This window comes from Podarcis filfolensis (assembly GCF_964270895.1).
Source record: "Podarcis filfolensis genome assembly, chromosome: 16".
Lineage (NCBI taxonomy): Eukaryota > Metazoa > Chordata > Lepidosauria > Squamata > Lacertidae > Podarcis > Podarcis filfolensis.
In genome coordinates this window covers 18,046,797-18,067,778 of record NC_139620.1, presented here as the reverse complement: position 1 = coordinate 18,067,778, position 20,982 = coordinate 18,046,797, and the positions used below count along the sequence as shown (strand labels likewise).

At 44.1% G+C, this 20,982-nt stretch overlaps 2 protein-coding genes across 3 annotated transcripts in view; both read right to left on the bottom strand.

The window, feature by feature from the left end:
* Positions 1 to 5,492, bottom strand: part of LOC310751211 (SLAM family member 5-like) — a 31,217-nt gene extending 25,725 nt beyond the window's left edge. For both annotated transcript variants that reach the window (XM_083590408.1, XM_083590409.1), the window contains exons 1-2: positions 5,398 to 5,492; positions 217 to 564 (exon numbers count right to left, since the gene is read on the bottom strand). In XM_083590408.1, coding sequence (XP_083446534.1) covers positions 217 to 564; positions 5,398 to 5,467 — 418 coding nt within the window. In that variant the 5' untranslated portion in view covers positions 5,468 to 5,492. The remainder of the gene's footprint in view (positions 1 to 216; positions 565 to 5,397) is intronic.
* Positions 5,493 to 10,133: 4,641 nt separating this feature from the next.
* On the bottom strand, positions 10,134 to 17,894 carry LOC310751303 (SLAM family member 9-like). Its single transcript, XM_083590599.1, has 6 exons — positions 17,778 to 17,894; positions 14,447 to 14,788; positions 13,251 to 13,517; positions 11,025 to 11,141; positions 10,365 to 10,419; positions 10,134 to 10,330 (listed from the first exon to the last, which is right to left on the bottom strand). Exons 1-5 carry the CDS (start codon positions 17,827 to 17,829, stop codon positions 10,391 to 10,393), a joined length of 807 nt encoding a protein of 268 aa, XP_083446725.1. The 5' UTR covers positions 17,830 to 17,894; the 3' UTR covers positions 10,134 to 10,330; positions 10,365 to 10,390.
* Between the last annotated feature and the right edge of the window lie 3,088 nt (positions 17,895 to 20,982).

The window sequence follows — 20,982 nt, the reverse complement described above, 5'->3', positions numbered from 1 at the left end:
GTGTTGTATGAAGTACCATTTTAATTCTCCTTGCAGGCATCATCAGTGCAGAAGGGCCCTGGTGTGGATGCAGGCCCAGAATTATTTTCACAGGGTCAGGGACTGAAGGAGAGATGCTCTATTATCATTTGTGACTCTACATGAAAGCCAGTTCAAGGCTTAAGATGCTTCAATCAGAGCCCCATCCTGGGTGCCTGAAATGTTTAGAATACTTACTATATACCATCAGGAGAAAGATCTCATTTATTGTTTCTTTGTCATCAGCTATCCAGATCTGTGCTTTGTATGTGCCAGAATCCTCTTGCGTTAGATTATTGATTTGTAACATCTTGCAGTCCTCAGAGACACTCAGCCGCCCTCTATATGCTAAAAGTTGGTCACTGAGTTCACATCTCTCTTCTGGATCCTTTTGTGGAATCGCTACCACAAAAAGTTCAAGATCCTGCTTTCCTTTAGTTCTAAGCCACGAAATCTTTTTGAATTGTTCTGAAGTGTTCAGTAGGAAAGTTGCAGATCGTCCCAGAATTTCTTTCATTTTCTCAGTATTTTCTTCACCATAGGAACCTGTATGGTCAAGAAAATGAAGGAAGAAACTGTCAAGAAACATAGGAATTTGCCTTATGTCAAGTCTGACCATTGGTCCATCTAGCTTAGTTTTGTCCACACTGACAGGCAGCAGCTCTCCAGGATTCCAACTCGGCTTTCTCTACCCTTCTGGAACTTGCCAGGGATTGAACTTGGGACCTTTTGCATGCAAAGCATATGCCTTACCACTGAGCCACAGCCCCTCCACAATTGTACCACATCATCCCAGTGACCCATTTCAGTATCTGAAAGCAGATTCCCTGAAAAATCTGCTGGGTTCTGATCTGTCTGGCCTCTTGATATTTCTTGATTCCACTCTCCCCAGTATGGTTAATGTACATTTGTCAGCAAGGGGCTTTCCAGACAATGTAAATATTGTTATAGGATTGGGAGCTTGGCTTGGATGATATTGTTGCACACCACCCCGATGTCTGAGCAGTGCTCCCCACTCCCAGATAACCTGAGACAGGGTGGGCAATCTGGGCCTCCACACTCAAGCCTGTGGTCATATGATGGGAACTGAACTCCAGCAATTCCCCAGCCCTGTCCCAAGATGTGTGTTCATTGTCTGTGCGGCAGACTGTCCTTGTAGACCCTGAAAGGCTCTGTGCCGCCTGCCTTCCAATGGCAGAGCCCAGTGATGCCCTCCCAAGGGGGGGTGGAGACGGACGGACTGAAATTAATGCAGCCCCACAGCACCCTGAGGCTGAGTTTGCCAAAGGCTTTGTGGCAGCACTGGCAGCCTCTGGGCTCCCCTTTGCCTTTAAGGCTGCAGTCCATGCCTGCTGAAATTGATCACACCAGTCTTTGAAATAAACATAGAGAGGACTTTAATATTTGCTTGCCTACATTTTCAGGGTGAAAAACTGGCTGTTGTGAAGGTTAAGATGTTCCCTAATCACCCCACCTTTTCATATTCTTTTCTCCAGTTTGCAACCCAACCTGCATTCCCTCCCTCTCTCTTTTTTGGTTAGGGCTTTATTTTTGCTCACATTCAACCAGGAGCCATACAGTGAAGATGTCACATAGTCTTAAAAGTCCACCAGATGTAATGTTGGTTTTTCTGAGTTGGACCCTGAGGGGAAGAATGAATTTGTGCTCCCTCTCCATCCCATGGACTGCTGTTTGGCACTTCAGTTGCAAAGCTGGGGGATGTTTGGGACCCCTCTTGGGTTGCCCTTCTGGGCATGTGATAAATAAATTAGGTAAAGGTAAAGGTAAAGGGACCCCTGACCATTAGGTCCAGTCGTGGAAGACTCTGGGGTTGCGGCGCTCATCTCGCTTTATTGGCCGAGGGAGCCGGCGTACAGCTTCCGCGTCATGTGGCTAGCATGACTAAGCCGCTTCTGGCGAACCAGAGCAGTGTACAGAAACACCGTTTATCTTCCTGCCGGAGCAGTACCTATTTATCTACTTGTACTTCGTGCTTTCGAACTGCTACGCTGGCAGGAGCTGGGACCGAGCAACGGGAGCTCACCCCGTCACGGGGATTCGAACTGCCAACAATTCCATAATGAATATCCCAGGCAGGCAACAAAAGAAGCAGGCAGGGGGAAGGGTGTGTGTGCGCGCGCGTGTGTGTGTGTGTGTGTGTGTGTGTGTGTGTGTGTGAAAGAGAGAGAGAGAGAGAGAGTTCTAAAATCTCATCTTTTGCAAGTTAAAGAGAACTGTTGCTAAATGAGTATGTGATTACACAAAAGTGCTTCTCAACTGGAAACTTATCACTTCCTCCTTGCCCTATGACAAGAGGAAGCAGCATTCCTGCATTACGAAAGGGATGGTGCATAAGCAATCCAGTTATTTAGACTCCCCTGCACCAATTATAGCACCCCCAGGGCAGTTTCCAGAATATCGTAACAGAAAAAAACAGTTACAAAAGCATGCATCGGTAAAAAACAAACCCAGCCTAAGATAGGAGTGGGAATCTTTGTGGCCCCAAGGGTCAGATCAGGATCATTCTCATGGACCAAGTTTGACAGGTGGGCAGGGCTGCTCAACTGCCAATCACATTTTGCAATTATGACACCACATGAGTGGCAGGTGGGTCCATCTGTCAAAATCCCTTGTGCTGTTCTGCATGTCTCCCTGTGCTCCACCTTTTAACCCTCTGAAGACATACGCAAGGCCAGTGAGGGAGCTAGTCATTGCAAAATTAAGTACTACACACACGTTCCACTTTACAAACACAATGCATTCCCTGGAAATTGCTCGTTAGCTGAGCATCTGTCTAATGAGTCAATGATTTCCATCTGCCTAGCCAGTCAACAATTTCCACTGACAAAAATTTCTGATGTGTTCTCAACCACAGAAGCTGTGGGTATTAACTCCTTGTTTTTGGACAAGTGAATTTTTGCATAGTGGGTGTTTTTTAAGAAGCAGTTATCTAGGGTTTCGGGAAAGAGTCTCCCACAACACTCCCTAGAGATGCTGGGGACTGACCTTGAGCCTTTGCTTGCACTCTACCATTGATAATGTTGTTATAATTATTCCTACCTTACAGGGTTGTTGCAAGTTTTATTGAGATAACGCAGAAAACTGTTTAAATACTCAATACAGTGCTATATGGGAGTTAAGCATCTAGGCAACTGTTCTGATCATAAGAGAAAGGATTCATTGTTTTATTGGATCAGATTGTATTGTGGGCACAGTTTGGAATCCACCCGTTTGCCCTTTCAGTGGGTTCTTCTAGTTTTTTTACCTGCTTGGGTCTAAAACTTAACATCTCTTGAATTCACCAAGATGAAAGCTGACTCAAAAGCCACCTGAAAGAGCTTTCCTCAAGCATCAGGTCAATATATAACACCCTGAATGTACAAATGCCACAAAAATTGGAAGAAAAATCACTATGAAAATTGAAATGTACTCTCCTAAGATTCCAATTCACTGCAAGCAGACAGAAAAGGTTTAAATAATCTTGTAAATGTTGTTAGGAATTTGTTGCCAACACAGATGAGATGATGATTTTTATCATTCCTGCAATATAGTGCAGCAAGTACACAATTGTGACCCTTTGCTAGCACTATCCAAATAGCAATGCTTGGGTGAAATTGCAGAACCTTTCTGAGCATTTTGGTGCATGAAATGCCTTTACTGCTGATTCAGCTTAAACCAAATATACTGCCTGGACTTCCTTTCTTAGGGCAAAACATTTATACTGCCCAGCCTTCAAGTCTCAAGAAATGGATACTCTACATATATGAAAGAGGCTATTCAGAAGTACCCAAAAAGTACAAGAAAAGACAACCTGATCACTTTTAACTAGCGAAGGCTTGCTATTTCTTCATCCACACACCCTAGTTCTCTACTTGTGCAATCAAACTCTCCAGTGGCACCTTGCCTGGACATTTTCAGAGGCACAGCCTCTTCAGCTACAGGAAGTTGGCCCTCAGTCGGTGCAGCACAATCGCTTTCCCCCTCACAATTAAGCAGCATATAAATTTTATGGAGTCGGGGGAACTAGTCTTTAAGGGACAGAGTATCACCATAAACTGCAGTTTCTCAAGCTGTATCTTCTTCAAATGTCTTCCTTTTTTTAGCTTTGGAAATTACCATTGCCCCAAAAATATAGAACTGTGGCAACCATGTGACTAAGCCTAGCAATTTGGTTTTACTTTTAATGTGGTTTTTTTTTTTTGCAGCAGTTCCTATATTTTGGTAATCATTCTTTATGACAGGATATCCTTTTTTCGGTAATCCTTAAAAATAATACAAGAGAATTATAAATTTTTACAAGGTATCCAGTGGACTTTTTAAAGCCATTGTATTATTATTTATGTATTGCTTATAGTATCTGTTGGCCCTAAGCAATGCTGAGTACCACTGATTTTTACCTAATGTAAGAGACAACAAAGTGGACCTTGAAACAGAAACATTTAAACCTAATTGAAGGACAAGCTGTAGCTCAAAACCCTGGGCAACCACCAAGCTCACCCACGTCTAAGACCAAGCCTAGACAGTTGACTTCTACATCATGGGGGGAAATGTCTGCGTCTCCTCAACACACTTGATATCTGTTACCAGGCAATGAAATGCTGGATTGTGTGACTGGTGGAAAGTATTGTTAAAGACAAAAGAACTGAAATATACTCTGAGCTTAGTACATAACAAGAACCAAGCACTTGGCTTCTGCAAGGCAAGTCCTGTCTCACAAGCCTATTCCATGCGACAGCCCTTCAGATGTCTGAAGATTCCTATCATATCGCCCCTCAGTCGTCTCTTCTCCAGACGAAATATACCCAGCTCCCTCAACCATTCCTCATAAGGCTTGGTTTCCAGACACATTCCCTTGACCTAGACATTAGACATCTGTTGATGAAGCCTACAATTATATTAGCTTATTTTGCTGCTGCATCGCACTGGTGACTCATGTTCAGCTTGTGGTCTCTTAAGACCCCCAAATCCTTTGCACATGTACTGCTGTTAAGCTAGGTGTTCCCCACCTTATATTTGTGCATCTGGTTCTTCCTGCCTAAGTGAAGAACCTTACATTTGTCCCTATTGAAATTCATGTTGTTAGTTTTGGCTTGTTCTTCTGCTGCCTTCTACTGCAGTGCTAACAACTGGCGAATTTGGCGCATGTGATAGGAGGGCTGGTCCCTCTGCAGCAAGCAAGATTAGAAGGCTGGCACACATGATAACTGTTGAATGATCGTAGCATAGCTAGGAAGCTATGCTGTTGTGAATTGTCTTACACACCTTTGTATAAAAGAGCTGTTGTGCCTAGCCCTTACATTTACACACCCAAGCCCCATCCATCAAGCATGGTCTTCTTTTGAATCTGTATGATAAAAAAAAGAAAAATACAGGACTTACCCACGAACACGGAAAGGAACCACAGATGCAAAAACATCTTGCTTATCATCATTTCACCGTTAGCTCTCATTTTGGTTTTGGGCTGCAGCAACTTTGTTCCTGCATGAGGAAGTAGGCGTGGCTGAGGGCATCACTCTTGCCAGTGTGGTGTAGTGGTTAAGAGCGGTAGTCTCGTAATCTGGGGAACCGGGTTCGTGTCTCCGCTCCTCCACATGCAGCTGCTGGGTGACCTTGGGCTAGTCACACGTCTTTGAAGTCTCTCAGCCCCACTCACCTCACAGAGTGTTTGTTGTGGGGGAGGAAGGGAAAGGAGAATGTTAGCCGCTTTGAGACTCCTTAAAGGGAGTGAAAGGCGGGATATCAAATCCAAACTCTTCTTCTTCTTCTTCTTCCAATGATATTAGCTGATGTATAAATATGGATGTTTAAAAGTTAAAATTGGTTTTTTCTTTAAAATGAACTAAATATAAAAAGGTTAAAAATTGGGGATAAGAATTTGTTGAACTAACAATTTGAATTGGAATATAAGAAGGGGAGGTGTGGGGAAGTCAGGGAAATATGTCATTGAAAATACGGATTGTAAATTTTATGTGTTTTTTAATTTTTTTTCTTTTTTTCTTTTTTTCCTTTTTTTTTTACTAAGATGGAAAATTTTAATAAACATTTATTAAAAAAAAATAAAGGTTGTATAGTGACCTATCTTCTTGACTCAGGCGTCACATCTCCATATCCTCCAACCTTTCTCCAATGAAAATAGGGATGTCCTAAGGAAAAGCGGGACATTCTGGGATCAAATCAGAAAACCAGGATGGCTTCTGTAAATCCTGGAAGACAGGGTCACTTGGAGGGTTTGGGAATGAGCGCTGGGAGGAGCACAGAGAGAAGTAATGCCATGGTGCATCTGCAGCAGCCAACCTGACGCCTTCATCTGCCCCAGCTGCAACAAAACATGTCCCTCCTGTATCAGTTTCTGCAGGTGCAGTTGGCGCTGCAACCTTCCGACAATTTGACTTCACTCCCAAAGGCACGTTCCTCCATTGTCTCCTGAGAGGGGTTGCCATTTGTCTGGATTTCCCCAGGATTCCAATGACAGAATTAGCATGGGGGGGATATCGGAAAATTGGCAAAATGTCTGGGTTTTTGAAAATTTCCCCAAAGAAGCTCAGCAACCTTCTTTGGGCGATTTCCTCCCAAAAGCTCAACAATACCCCCTCAAAAGCCCAACAACTATCACTCACCAATATTCAAACTCCCTTTCAAAATTCCTACCCAATCATCACTCGCTTCCTACACCCCAAGCACACTCCCTCCCCATCCCAACCTAACTTTCACCCAGATTCACCTAATGTGCTTACCTACCACATTTAACACAATCCCATACTAGTTGACTGCAATTACTCTAATATTTACATGATAACATCTACATATGCATAGGACCATCACACACTCACCCCCCCAATTGCACAAATTTTGGGTCCTTAAAGCCCAGAGAATTCTGCTGAAAGTTTCAATCATTGGACCCAGTGTCTCTGCATGTAAATGGAGGCAGCAGGGTATCAAGGGCTCTGCTGCCCTCTCATTCCCCGTGTTATGTACTGAAGTTCTCACCCTGGGCCAGCAGGGGGATACTGTAGATAGTTTTCACTCAGGTCCACATATGCAAATAAGGAATTGAAAGTGACGTTCAGTGATTGGATAGTTACAGAAAGATTGTTACTGTTGCCTTGTAGTGGAGCTCTATATAAGCAGGTTGGCTGAACCCTTCAGTTCACTTCTGTTCTGGGTCTGTGAATAAACAAGAGCTGTTTGAAGAATCGCTGTGTCGTCTGATATGTTCACCCACAACTTATCACCCCGTATTATGGAGGAATCGGTAAATAGAGTTTAAACTGCATCTTATTTCATAAGGGCAATGAGATCTTTAGCAAGAGCCTAGAATATATCTCATGGGCGCCCTCTGCTGCAGAAGTCCAAGTGGAGGACTAGCTGTTGCAAAATCAACAAGAAAGCCTGCTTCCATTTCCACAACACAAAAGGGCTGAGGTTGTTGTTGTTTTGGAGCGGGGAGGAAACTGCGTTTGTTGTGCAAACAATCATTTTAATTGTATGAATCCCGTCTGCCAAATGCTGACCACTTGGAAGTGGCGAAAGAAATCTAGCATGTGGCGAGCAAGTTTATTCATCAGTGACCCACAGGGTGGAAATGGGTGTGGGTGGATGTCACAAGCCTTAAAAGAATGTCCCTGTTTCCATGTTGGAGGCTGTGCACCCTGAGCAACGTTAGGGAAAAAGCAGAAATGGGAAACTGCACCTGAGGGACCATTAAGGGGCTGTGTTCAGGTCTGAGAGACTGTGATTGATGTTTTGTGATATCTGCCATAGATGGGGAAGGGTTGAAGCTTGGTGGGAGAGCACCTGCTGTTACAAAGTGTGTGTCTAAACCCACATGTGTGTCCAGCACTCAAATGTATTTGATGCATAACTCCAAGAGGACTAGAATCTTTTGCTGAAGTCCCTCCACGTGTCCATTATGAACACCTGTTTAGCCGTAACCTTATGCCCCAAGAAGTCCACACACCAGAGGAATAAAGAAAGGCTGATTTATTACTTGAAATGAAAGGGACAAGAGTATAGCGATGCTGCTTCCAGACAGCACAGTTGCAACATCAGCAGGCAGCAAATCACACAGCATGCTGTAATAATAAAATTTAAGGTCTTATATATATAATAAATGTTCATAAATGTACCAACCAAACACATACATAGATCAGCACAGGAAGACCAACCTGAAACCATTGTGACTCCCAAACTGACCAAATGTTTTCTCTGCAAGGAGGGAGGGGGTCAGGGAACCTTCCCATTGTCTCAGGAATTGGGAAATCACCATCTCAAAGGGTGACAGACTACCAGGAAAGGCAATCAGATAAGGCATTATCAGATAACCTGGCAGACAGGAAAAACAACACCTTTTCTATGACGTATGGAGGGGTGGTCTTGAGCTCCAGGGCAGGGAATTTAAAATGTCTATATAAGGCCTTGCACTCCATTGTTCGAGGTCCTCTTCCTTTCCTGCGTGTGAGGGGAGCACCCTGTTGCAACAGATCAATTTGCTTCTCAATATTCTCTGGTTGGCCTCTGTTCCCCAATAGGGAACCCATGTAAGGACTCTATACAGGCTCTTGGATAAGGAGAAAAGGGCATATTTTTATTTTTTACAACAATACACACAATGATCTTGAGAGTAAAAAGGATCCCTAACTATCCCCAAAGCCTAGAGAGTGAGTCTAGCGATGTGCCACAGACCCACCCTAAAATAAAGCAAAGAAAGGGGTGATCTTGAAGGCCAATGGAACCAAAGCCAGGCATCAGAAATCTGTGCCTCCTCTTCTTTTAAGACCCTAAACCATCAGAAATCTCTCAGCCGTTCCTTTGGTCTGTGTGCAGTAAAGTATGGGGCTGATCCTTGAGAGCATAGAGTGAAAAGGGGGTCCCGTTGGAGCTTGTGAGCAACCCAATATTAAAAACAGGGGGCTTAAGTATTATTTTGAGCCAATGCTACTTTATGGAGAAGGGAAGGGTCTTTCTGGATGATTATTATTGTTTATTTCCTACAAGTCCCTGGCCATTTGCTATTCTGCTTACTTCACTGAGTTTGAAGTTGAAAGGACACGGCCATACAGCGGTACCTCAGGTTAAGTACTTAATTCATTCCGGAGGTCTGTTCTTAACCTGAAACTGTTCTTAACCTGAAGCACCACTTTAGCTAATGGGGCCTCCTGCTGCTGCCGCGCTGCCGGAGCACAATTTTTGTTCTCATCCTGAAGCAAAGTTCTTAACCCGAGGTAATATTTCTGGGTTAGCGGAGTCTGTAACCTGAAGCGTATGTAACCTGAAGTGTACGTAAACCGAGGTACCACTGTACTGAGAAATGACTAACTGGTTGTCTGTATGTTTCCTGAATTGTGAGTTTACCTTTCAAGCAATATTTTATTTTCTGTGCAGAACTTCATTCTTTCCTACAATAGGAGATAATTTATCTTTTCTGGTAACACAGGATTAAGGTGCTCATCCTTACATTAAGTATTAGGAGGTCAGGAAGTTTTATCAATGCCTCCCAGGACACATTTAAGATAAAGACTTGTACCAGCATCAGTATAGTTCATTGAGGGGTACATTTTATATCCAGTTATGGCAACTTCACTGATGCCATGATCTACAGCAATAACCCATCAAAAACAATTGAGATTAGTATGCACCATTACATCCAATTAATTTGGAACACTTTTGAATTTGGCCAATGGGCTTTTTAATTGATTGATTGAATTGATTACTTGGCTAATGTTGTAGTCTGGAAAGAAACAAGGCACGAGAGAGTCATGCTCAGCTGTCAGGAGGAGAGATTCCCTCAGAGGCCATTGCTTTTCTTCTAGAAAAAAAGGTGCCCCAAATCTGTACCCTTCAGTATCCCCCTCAGAGGCCCAATGAGAACATGTGTTCCTTGCGAGGGGGTGGGGGGAGCAATGGAGTGAGCAGAGAACCAACTCTTGCATTTTATTTTCTCCTCACAAGAACCCTGTTAGGTAGGTTAGCTGAGAGATCATGACTGATCCAGTGTCACCTGGTGTACTGAGCCATATTTCAGATCCAGTCCTCCCACGCAAAACCATGGACTCAAGCTATACAGCTGCAAATAAACGTGTGTGTTTAAGTGCAATATACAATGTGACACTAGATGGTGATGGTGAGCCTTATGGAAAATTTAATGTTGGGGGGGGGGCGTTTAAAAGCATTTTCAGAACGTTTTTCATATGTGTGTAGATTCCACCCATGGCTGACAAAGTTAAAAGGAGCCCAAGCAAATTGAATTCCGGTCGCCCCAGGAAAGCCGTGACTGAGTTATAAATTTGGGGTGTGTGTACATCCTTTGGCCATCCTTTGTGTACATCCTTTGGCCATCCTTTGTGTACATCCTTTGGCACAAGCAGAAACCTTTTCATTTCACTTTGGGATCTGTAGCATCACCTGCTGAGAAATTAAGAGGCACATTTCAGTCTGGGATTCAAGGTCCACTCGATTAATCACATCTCTTAGTTGTTCAATGCTTGAAGATGAAAAATGCCTGGTGGCCAGCAGCACAGCATGCGTTGTCGGCGCCTGGGGGGCCAGAGCGAACCCCCCTCGGGAGCCAAGTGGCACTGGCCTGCACCGTCTGCCCACCTGGGTAGGGGAGAATCCAGCTGGCCGATGCAAACCTTGGTGGGGGGATCTCCCTGACACCTGTGGAGAGGAGCCAATGTGGACTGGGCTGATCTGGGGTCCCCCCTTTGCATACCTCCCTCCATCCGTTCCTGCTCACCTTGGGCCTGGGCTGCTGCTTCTGTCATACAGGGAGCGCAGCATGGCAAAGAAGGAGCTCGCCATGCGGCCATGTAGCGCAGGGGCCAGACTCTGCGTGGTCCAGACTGGAGAATGAACCCAGTCTTGGTTTTGGGGAACCCGCAGCCTTACAGATTATGGATGGGAGGAGACATTTTGTTCTTTTCTTATTTTAGGTAAAACTGCCTAATCCTCGCCTGTTTCAAGGGGTATTTTTGAAGCGGTTCGTGCAGTTCGGTGAAATCTCCTACCTCTCTGCTTCTTCCACCACATGAGAACGCCAGCACAGACGCTGATGGCAACTTTTTCCACTGCGAGAATGGCAGCCAGCAGGGTTAAAGACATATTTTCGTAGCAAGCCTCATTTCCTTAAAAGATGCACATACAAAACAACAATATATGTTAGTTTCCAGGCCCTAATGCCACATAGAACCATAGAAATGTAGACTTGGAAGGGTTCCCAAGGGTCATCCAGTCCAACCCCCTGCAATGCAGGAATCACAAGTAAAGAATCCATGACAGGTGGCCATCCAATTTCTGCTTAAAAACCTCCAAGGAAGGAGAGTCCATCACCCTCTGAGGGAGTCCATTCCAATGTCGAACAGCTCTTACTGTCAGAAAGTTATTAACGTTTGGTTGCATTCTCCTTTCTTGCAACTGGAATCCATTGGTTCAAGTCCTACCCCTCTAGTGCAGGAGAAAACAGGCTTGCTCTTCAGATATTTGAAGATGGCTATCATATCATCCCTCAGTCTTCTCTTCTCCATCCTAAACATACCCAGCTCCCTCAACTGTTCCTCATCAGGCTTGGTTTCCAGACTCTCTATCATCTTGGTCACTCTCCTCTGCAGACATTCTAGCTTGTCAGTATTCTTCTCAAATTGTGGTGCCTAGAACTGGACACAGGACTCCCAGTGGGGTCTGACCAATGACTCGTCCATACGTTCCAGGGGAAAACCTGCTCTTTACAGCTGAATTGGAACAAATGTCAACCAGGTTTCCCACAGATGGATGTTTGCTCTGATTCAGCTGTAAAGTGTGGGTTTTCCCAGGGAAAGTGGTAGGGCAAATGGAAAACCACTTAGCTTCCTACCTAGAAAGCATGGGACAAGGGGGAAACTGCTCAGACCTGAGCTTTCTAGACGCAGGACAAGCAAAGTGTAGGTGAGCCGCCAAGGCAGAATACAATGGTATTATTACTTCCCTTGATCTGAACATTATACTTCTGTTGATGCAACCTAGAACTGCATTATTGTTGTGGTGGTGGTTGTTGTTTCCTACTATATCACACAGTTGACTCATCACACAGTTGACTCATGTTAACTGTGTAGACCCCTAGATCCTGTTCACATGTGCTGCTGTCAAGCCAAGTGTCTTCCATCCTACGTTTGTGCATCTGATTATTAATACCTTGCTTTTGTCCCTGTTGAAGTACATTTTGTTTGTTTTGGTCCAGTTCTCCATCATCTTGTGCTGCAAACACCCAGTGAAATATAAAGAGTCACACATGGGGAAAATATCAAGATTGTTTGGGTCAGTGGGCTATCCTTTGTCCTATCCTGATTAAGAAGAAACAAATTATGCAAAGACCTTTTCCAGGTCCTCAGTCCTCCTAGTCAGGTCGCCTTCAAACACGATTGTAAGACTAGCTTTGACCCATGACTCTGCCTAGAAATGAGTGGCGGAGCACTGTTTTCCTAAGTAGCTTTCAATGAGAGAAAAATCTTACCACTGCCAGTTTCTTGTAAGGATATTAGGTAAAGGGACCCCGGACCATTAGGTCCAGTCACAGAAGTCTCTGGGGTTGCAGCGCTCATCTCGCTTTATTGGCAGAGGGAGCCGGCGTACAGCTTCCAGGTCATGTGGCCAGCATGACTAAGCCACTTCTGGTGAACCAGAGCAGCACACGGAAGCTGTACCTATTTATCTACTTGCACTTTGACTTGCTTTCAAACTGCTAGGTTGGCAGGAGCAAGGACCGAACAATGGGAGCTCACCCTGTCACAGGGATTCGAACCACAGACCTTCTGATCGGCAAGCCCTAGGCTCTGTGGTTTAATCCACAGCGCCACCTGCGTCCCTATAAGGATATTACAAATGTTCTAATTCCACGAAACCACCAGGGGTGCTTTTCTACCTTTCCCCAGGTCCCTGTTCTCCTCACAGCCACTTAACTTCATCCACAAACAGGATTGCAAAATTAGAGGCTCATCTACACTTTTGCTTCTCCTGCTTTCCTCCAAGAAAACCCACTCTTTACAGCTGATTTGGAGCAAACGTCAATCAGGTTTTCTGCAGATTGACATTTGCTCTAATTCAGCAGTAAAGAGTGGTATTTTCTCGGGAAAGTGGCAAGACAAGTGGAAGACCACTCAGACCTGTGTCTCGAAAGTAGAGGCCCAAGTGGAAGTATGAATGAGCCCAAGCTTAGATGCAGACATTACTCTGCCAAGAGAAAAATGGAGAGAAAATCTTACCACGGCAAATTTTCTGGATAGACACTGTCTTGGATGCTTTGCTAACAGGGTTCTCTACTTTGCAAGTGAAGTTCAAATCATTGCCTTCTAAATTGTGCCTGGTGACAAGAGATCTCCCGGTGGATTCACTCATGCTGGCTGAGGCCCAGCTGAACGTGGCATCATCTTCCCAGCTGCCTGCAGAGCAGTTCAGCTGCAGAGTTCCATTCCCACCACGATAATCTTTTGGGTCACAGACAATATTCAGGTCATCCTCTAATAAACGCTCTGAACAGGAAGGGAGAGAGAGACGTGGTATACAAAAGGGCAATAATTAGCAGAAAGGCAAATGAGGCAGCTGCAAATAAATGGAAAGGGAAGAAAAAACAGCAGCAAAAGCATAAGAAAAGTTTTTATTTAGAACAGAAATAAGCAACAAGACATGAGAGATTATTTCCTTCCCTACAGACTCGTTTGAAGATCAGTAGAGACTCTATATGTACTTCCATTGATTTCAAACATTGGGTGTGTGTGGCCCAGGGTGTTCTTGGTGCTGAACCTTGAGCTATGGAATTCCCTCCCTGCCTGGATATAGTTTTTCTATCAAATACTCAACACACCCCTCTTTACCTTGGCCTCTGACACCTCATATGTATTTCAGGCCATCCTACATTTAAATTGTTTTACTTGATTGTAAAACCTTGTAATCTGTCCTGGGGCCTTATGGTAATGGGCAGGAAATAAATACAATATAATATGCCTGGCAGAGTGGAAATTCTATGCCAAAATACCCCACACTGTGGTGTTCATCCCTTGTTGTGGGAAGGGGTGAAAGTGGTGTGATGGAGCCATTCTAGCTCTTGTGGGGTGCACCATCACCTCAAAAACCTGTTAGGCTACAGCTGATAATGAGACATAATCATGAGTTAATATGAGATCTTAGTAATGGGGATGGGCCCTGGTGGGGTTTTTTGTGGAGGGTCTGGATAGAGTTCCATATTGTGTTGTATGAAGTACCATTTTAATTCTCCTTGCAGGCATCATCTGTGCAGAAGGGCCCTGGTGTGGATGCAGGCCCAGAATTATTTTCACAGGGTCAGGGACTGAAGGAGAGGTGCTCTATTATCATTTGTGACTCTACATGAAAGCCAGTTCAAGGCTTAAGGTGCTTTGATCAGAGCCCCATCCTGGGTGCCTGAAATGTTTAGAATACTTACTATATACCGTCAGGGGAAAGGTTTTAGTTATTGGATCTTTGTCCTCAGCTATCCAGATCTGTGCTTTGTATGTGCCAGAATCCTCTTGTGTTAGATTATTGATTTGTAACATCTTGCAGTCCTCAGAGACACTCAGCCGCCCTCTATATGCTAAAAGTTGGCCACTGAGTTCACATCTCTCTTCTGGATCCTTTCGTGGAATTGCCACCACAAAAATCGGGAAAGCTTGCTTTTCCTTAACCCAGGAAATCTTTTTAAATTGTTCTGAAGTGTTCAGCAGGAAAGTTGCAGATCGTCCCAGAATTCCTTTCATATTCACAGCATTTTCTTCACCAGAGGAACCTGTATGGTCCAGGAAATGAAGGAAGAAACTGTCAAGAAACATTGAAAGCTGCCTTATGTCAAGTCAAACCATTGGTCCATCTAGCTTAGTTTTGTCCACACTGACAGGCAGCGGCTCTCTGGGCTTTCAGCTAGGAAGGGCGGGAGCCTTTATTTTTTGTTCACATTCAACCAGGGGTCAAACCGTGAAGATGTTGCAGTGTCACCTATCCTCTAAGGGCAGGTGCACACCATCCATTTAAAGCACATCCAACAGACATCTAAAACACATGGCTTCCCCCCAAAGAATTTTTGAGGCTGTAGAATGTTAAAGGTGCTGGGAGTTATAGTTCTGTGAGAGGAAACTACAGTTCCCATGATTCTTTGGGAGAAGCCATGTGCTTTAAATGGATGGTGTGGAGCTGCCCAAAGTCTTCCAAAAGCAATTCTAGTTTTCCAGGGCTGGGTTCTGAAGAGAATAACAAAATGGTGCCCCCGCCCTGTTCCATGGACTGGTGACTGGTGCTCCCAGAGCAAAGCTGGAGGGTGTTTGTGACCCCTCTTGGGTTGCCTTTGTGCCATCAGTAGTGGAGCCAGGAGAGAGCCAGCAGCTTCTCCTTCCCTCAAGTGCCCCCTCCAGTATGTGACCTCTCTGAAGCTGGACTTGGGCCAGACTAAAATTCCTGGCCCTACTTGAAGCAAAAGATGGCCGTTCACAGCAATGCAGCCAGAGCATTTGGGGGCGTGTGCTAGGAGGGCAGTTAAGCCTATAACCAAGCCAGACCCTTTATGAAGGAAGTCTTGCTCTCCTCCACTATTCACGGCACAAAGAAGAATTAACAAGGACACATTTCCTCTCTCTCTCTCCCAAAAAGCCAATCATACAGGTCGGCCAAAGCAGTTTCTGCGCCAAAACTGGGGCTAAACCCCAACTGAAATGGATCTCAAAAATAAGTTTCCTCCAAGAGTGCCTGGATCTGGTCCACAACCACCTGCTCAAGAACCTTGGCCAAGAAGGGAGATTGTTGACAGGCCGGTAATTACTTAAGATTTTTCGAATCCAGAAATGGTTTCTTGAGGAGTGTTTCCATACCCTCCTTCCATACCCTCCAACATTTCTCTGATGAAAATAGAGACGTCCCATTCCATAATGATAATTTTACTATTTATACCCTACACATCTTATTGGCACTCTGGGCAGCTTCCAATATATATAAAAACACAATAAAACATTAAATATTAAAAAAGACACCTTCCCTATTCAGGATTGCCTTCAGACGGCTCTGGGGTTGGATAACTTCATAACCTCCAACATTTATCGAATGAAAATAGGGATATCCCAAGGAAAAGCGGAGCATTTTGGGGTCAAATCAGAAACCGAGATGGCTCTAAATCAGGGATGTCCCTGGAAAACATTCTCGCAGGCAGTGACTAACCCCTCTTGCAAAAAGGCATTAACCACTTCCTTAGCTCAGCCAGCTGCCTCCTCCCTGCTTGTTTTTATCAGATGCACACACAATTAATTAATGATTGCTCTATACACACACAAATCAATTAATTAATCACCCCGCTTCCTCCCCGAGGAGGTGAGGCTGGCACAACAATACACAGGTCTGAAAAACATTTAAAAGCAATCAAATCTCTTTACACAGCGGAATCATTTCAAGGTTGCTGGGAACGGTGTGTCTCGGTGATGAGTGCCTAGAGGAACAGGAAGGTTTTCTGGTTCTGCCTGGATATTCCATAATAGTGAAGGACTGGCACATTTCAGCAAGGAGGGCATAGCATCAAAGGGCAGCTGCTACCAAGAAGACCCTGTTCACTGGAAAGCACCGAACAGGCAGCACTTAGTAGCACCACCACCAACAACAACAGGGTCTCCCCCGCCAATTGCACAACCCAATATAACCATAGTTACATATGGCCCTGTGACGGTGGAATGTGCGTGTGGCAAGATCTGCAACTTCCTTCCCAGAATTGTAAAGTAGGAAGGGATCCCAAGAGTCGTCTACTCCAACCTCCTGCACATATTCATAATCTTAAGTCCTTCAGACTTTTAATGGAGAAAGCCCTGGGTTTTGGATTATTCTGGTTTAAATGAGGACCATGTCTCTCTCTTTTTAGTATAATTTTTATTAAGTTTTCTATTTTAAAATTTAAAATATTCATTAAACAACCTTAAAATGTCAGTGACTTCCCTTCTTCTCTTTCCATGGCTCAATTCACATATCGTAAATCCCTGCATATTTTACATAAACTAAACCATTCACTATTCCATTAATACACCCATCAAAACATCATCATCATCATCATCATCATCATCATTATTATTATTATTATTATTATTATTTTATTTATTTATACCTCGCCCATCAGGCTGGCTTTCCCCAGCCACTCTGGGTGGCTCCCAACAGAATTAAAAGCACAGTAGAACATCAAACATTAAAAACTTCTCCATACAGGGCTGACTTCAGATGTCTTCTAAAAGGCAGATAGTTGTTTATTTCCTTGACATCTGAAGGGAGGGCGTTTCACAGGGCGGGCACCACTACCGAGAAGGCCCTCTTTTTACACAGTTGAATTTATCTTAATGCTGCCAACTAATGAGGACCACGTCTTCCACATGATAGGTGACAAATGAGGATAGCCTGAAAACATTTTTGCTGTTGGGAATCACCTTAAACTTATTTGCATACCAGGAATACCTCCTTCATGGTCTCACAGCTGACACCCCACCTACCCACCTTTGGGGCCATCACCAAACAGTGGAGGCTCACTCTTCATGCGTGGAGCGAAGGGGGCTGTACCCCAGAAACCTGCCACAATAAACTAGGGGTGGGGTCTTTAAGGTGCCACCACCAAACACTTTGTAGTTTTGAAGCCAGGATTTGTGATAGAGGAAATGTTTTAAAGGAGTTGAGGAAGGACCTTCAAGTAACCAAGACCCTATCTATCGAGCATGTTCTTCCTTTTCAGATGGTAGAGGGGGGAGTTTGCATCCAGAACTTACCAGCTGGTAGTGCAAGTAGCCCCAGAATGAAAAATGCCTTGCATAGTATCATTTCCGCTTTGCTCTGCTATTTCTTTACTGCCTGTTTCCTGCCATCAAGGCTCCGTGTAAGTCATATGAAACCAAAAGTGTGTGCGTGTTCTCTAAAAATCACCACCTCGATCAGAGACAAAAATAAGCTGCCTTATATGGAACCAGAACATTGCTCTGATAGTCTTCACCAGGGGAAACAAAACTCTGGACTATGGGCCCACACTAGGCCCCACCCCAATGTCCCCTTTTGGCCCATGAGGCTTGCCTATCTCCTGATGTCCGGTGAGGTCAGGTGTAAGACAGGTAAAAGCCATGGCATCAAATACAATAGGAAGAAAGAATTAGAACCTTTGGCATGAATTGGGCACCTTTTGAAATTGGCAGCCTGGGCGGCGACAGAAGAAGGCACCAAATTCAAAAAGTGCTGAATTCAATCTGGCACTGCCCAAATCCCATTATAAGGAACACAGCAAACATCCAAGCTGAAGCTGATCGAAAATTAAGCACAACAGCTTCCTGAGGCAAGGCGTCACCTGGCATGTGGGATAGCATCTTGGAACATATTCCACTTAGCCAGATGATGGCTAGGAACAGTCTGGCGCAATCTAGAGCAGGTCATATACTTAGCCAAATTAATGTCATCACATCAAACTATTTGCTTCCAGCTTCAAATGAATGTGTATAAAAGGACTTGCTGTGTTGGGGTTTTCCACCTGCACCTTCCGTTCTGACATCTCTTCTGCCACTCATCTTCTTCAGTTCGTGGTAAGTGGTCTTTTACTGAATCGCTTATTAGGGTGATTGTTTGACTGCAGAGCAGAAATTGATTTGGGATTTTGTTCAGTATGATTTTCTGTTTCTAGACAAATAAGAATCAGTTATGGGAAGTGTCCTGCAAATCTCTACATCCAATCAGTGGTGCTTCTGGGATTGTTTAAGGCTCAAAAGAATTTTCACAACAAATGTATTTCTACCTTCCTTAAGATTTAGAACACCTATGTTGTTTTAATTTATTACCTCTCTTGCATGCTAAGATTCCAGGGTAGGTTAGAACAATTTAAAATATAACATTAAATTAGATATTATTATAATATTTTATTAGGGAATCTGAGCCATCATGAGTAATATTCCATGATATGTCTGAAAGAATGTTTAATTTCTGGTTCTCCAAGATGATTCTCCAAGATTCCTCCACGATGCTCAAGGTCATCATTGAAGTGATGTTGCCAGATGTATTAGTCATAGAAGTTTCTACAGCTTTTGATGGAGTACTTTTCTAGCCCATGTCTGAGTGCCTTCAGCTGTGAGGATTCACTTCTGGTGATATGTTGGCTACTCCTGGGTGGTCTCACATTATGAGCCGAACAAGAACCATTGCGGCCAACACTTCATCTTTGCTCTTCCATGCATTACTCTTCCCTTATAAATCTCCCTTCTTCCTCTGCTATCTATCTTTCCTCCATTCATGCCAAGCAACCCTCAGTTTGCTGAGTCAGAGTTGGGGGGCCCTTGAGGTTGGCACATCTTCCACTGGGAGTTCCCCTCTGACACCTCCTTTTAGCCAGCTAGGCCAGGGCAAAGTGAAGGTGTAGGGAGAACCAAACACCCTTCCTCCCTCCTTCCCTCCTTTCTTTCCTTCCTTCTGCTTATCCAACACACCACCTCCATTTGTTGAATTGTTGGGTTCTCTGAATTGGCAAATCCACTCTCTGGTTGCATGGAATGGCTTTCCTTCTCTTCTCCTGCTAAACTGTTGATCCGCTACCACATTAGTGTTACATAACGGAAAAAAAAAAAAAACAGATTATCCAACTTAACCAGTTTTGAAAATGTAAGAAAAATAAAGCCAGAAAAAATAATCCATATGGAAAAAGAAAAATCATGATTACCAGAGTGGGCTGAGCTCGCAGTTTCCCCCTCCTCCTTTTCTATCCGCTCGACTCTGACTTGTCAACATTTTTATTCAAAAAGCGTTGGTGACTTTTGCTGCTTCACTAGTCAATAAACAGGTGATATAAAACATTATTTTGTTGTTGATTTTCCCTGCTCACTGTTTACACTCCAATCTACTGGAGGAACACCAAGACTGACAAAACGTGTAGTTTTTGCAGTGCCTGTGCGTGGAGTCCTTATGAAGTCAGCAGAAAGAGGCTTCTTTACCCTGCCTAGGAACGGGGGAGACAATCAAATTGGTTTGCCTTTAAAAGTGAATCTATCCGATCCTCCATTTCCAAACCAATATGAGAACCAAAACAAAATGAAATTTTTCATTACGAAACCACATGAATGTTGCAATGCAGTTCTCCAATTAATGTCTACAAAACGTGCACATGTCACAGGGGGAACTGTGCATTCAAGTGATGCACCCAGACTCTTTATAGACAAAAGAAACTTTACTTTCATAAACATATAACTGAGAAGAACATATGTACAACCTCGTGCTTATTCACTTTGTTTCTTACAGAGAACACGGGTTTCTCCCTGTTAACATTTAGGGATCTTCCTCTATCTGCTTCACTGCATACAGACCACACCAGGACACCCCATCCTAGGCAGCATTCAGATAAACCTCTCTCTGCATCTTCTGGACCTTCTGCATGCAAAGCAGATGCCTGGCCCCTGAGTCCTTCCCACTCCTCATAGCTCTGGGTAGGTGATCCAAGGGCTGAGCATTAATTTTTAAAACACAAACAGATATTGGTCATGCACAGCACAGCTCCTGCTGTGGGGCAGAAGCAAGTGATGATACGTCAATGTTCTCAGGGGTATGGACCCATGAAGCAGCTATCCCCACCCCCACATACAATCAATCTACAGCCCCACTCTGAACCTGGACAGTAGAAGACAAGCATCTGGTATCAGGTTTTTGAAAGAAAAAAAGAAAGAAAAGAAAGAGAGAGAGAAAGACAGACAGTGCATAATAATACACTGTGGTGTAAACCACTGAACCTTGGACTTGCCAATTGGAAGGTCGGTGGTTCGAATCCCCATGACGGGGTGAGCTCCTGTTGTTTGGTCCCAGCTCCTGCCAACCTACTAGTTTGAAAGCACGTCAAAGTGCAAGTAGATAAATAGGTACTGCTCTGGCAGGAAGGTAAACGGCATTTCCATGCGCTGCTCTGGTTTCGCCCGAAGCGGCTTAGTCATGCTGGCCACATGACCTGGAAAAACT

Bases quoted from the DNA above. Each gene is read 5' to 3' on its own strand.
- LOC310751303 (XM_083590599.1), bottom strand. From the start codon at position 17,829: ATGATACTATGCAAGGCATTTTTCATTCTGGGGCTACTTGCACTACCA. The intron at 11,142-13,250 runs GTAAGATTTTCT...GCATCTTTTAAG, and splicing joins TATCCAGAAAATTTGCCGTG to GAAATGAGGCTTGCTACGAA. The intron at 10,420-11,024 runs GTAGGAGATTTC...ATTTCTCAGCAG, and splicing joins GTGGTGGAAGAAGCAGAGAG to GTGATGCTACAGATCCCAAA.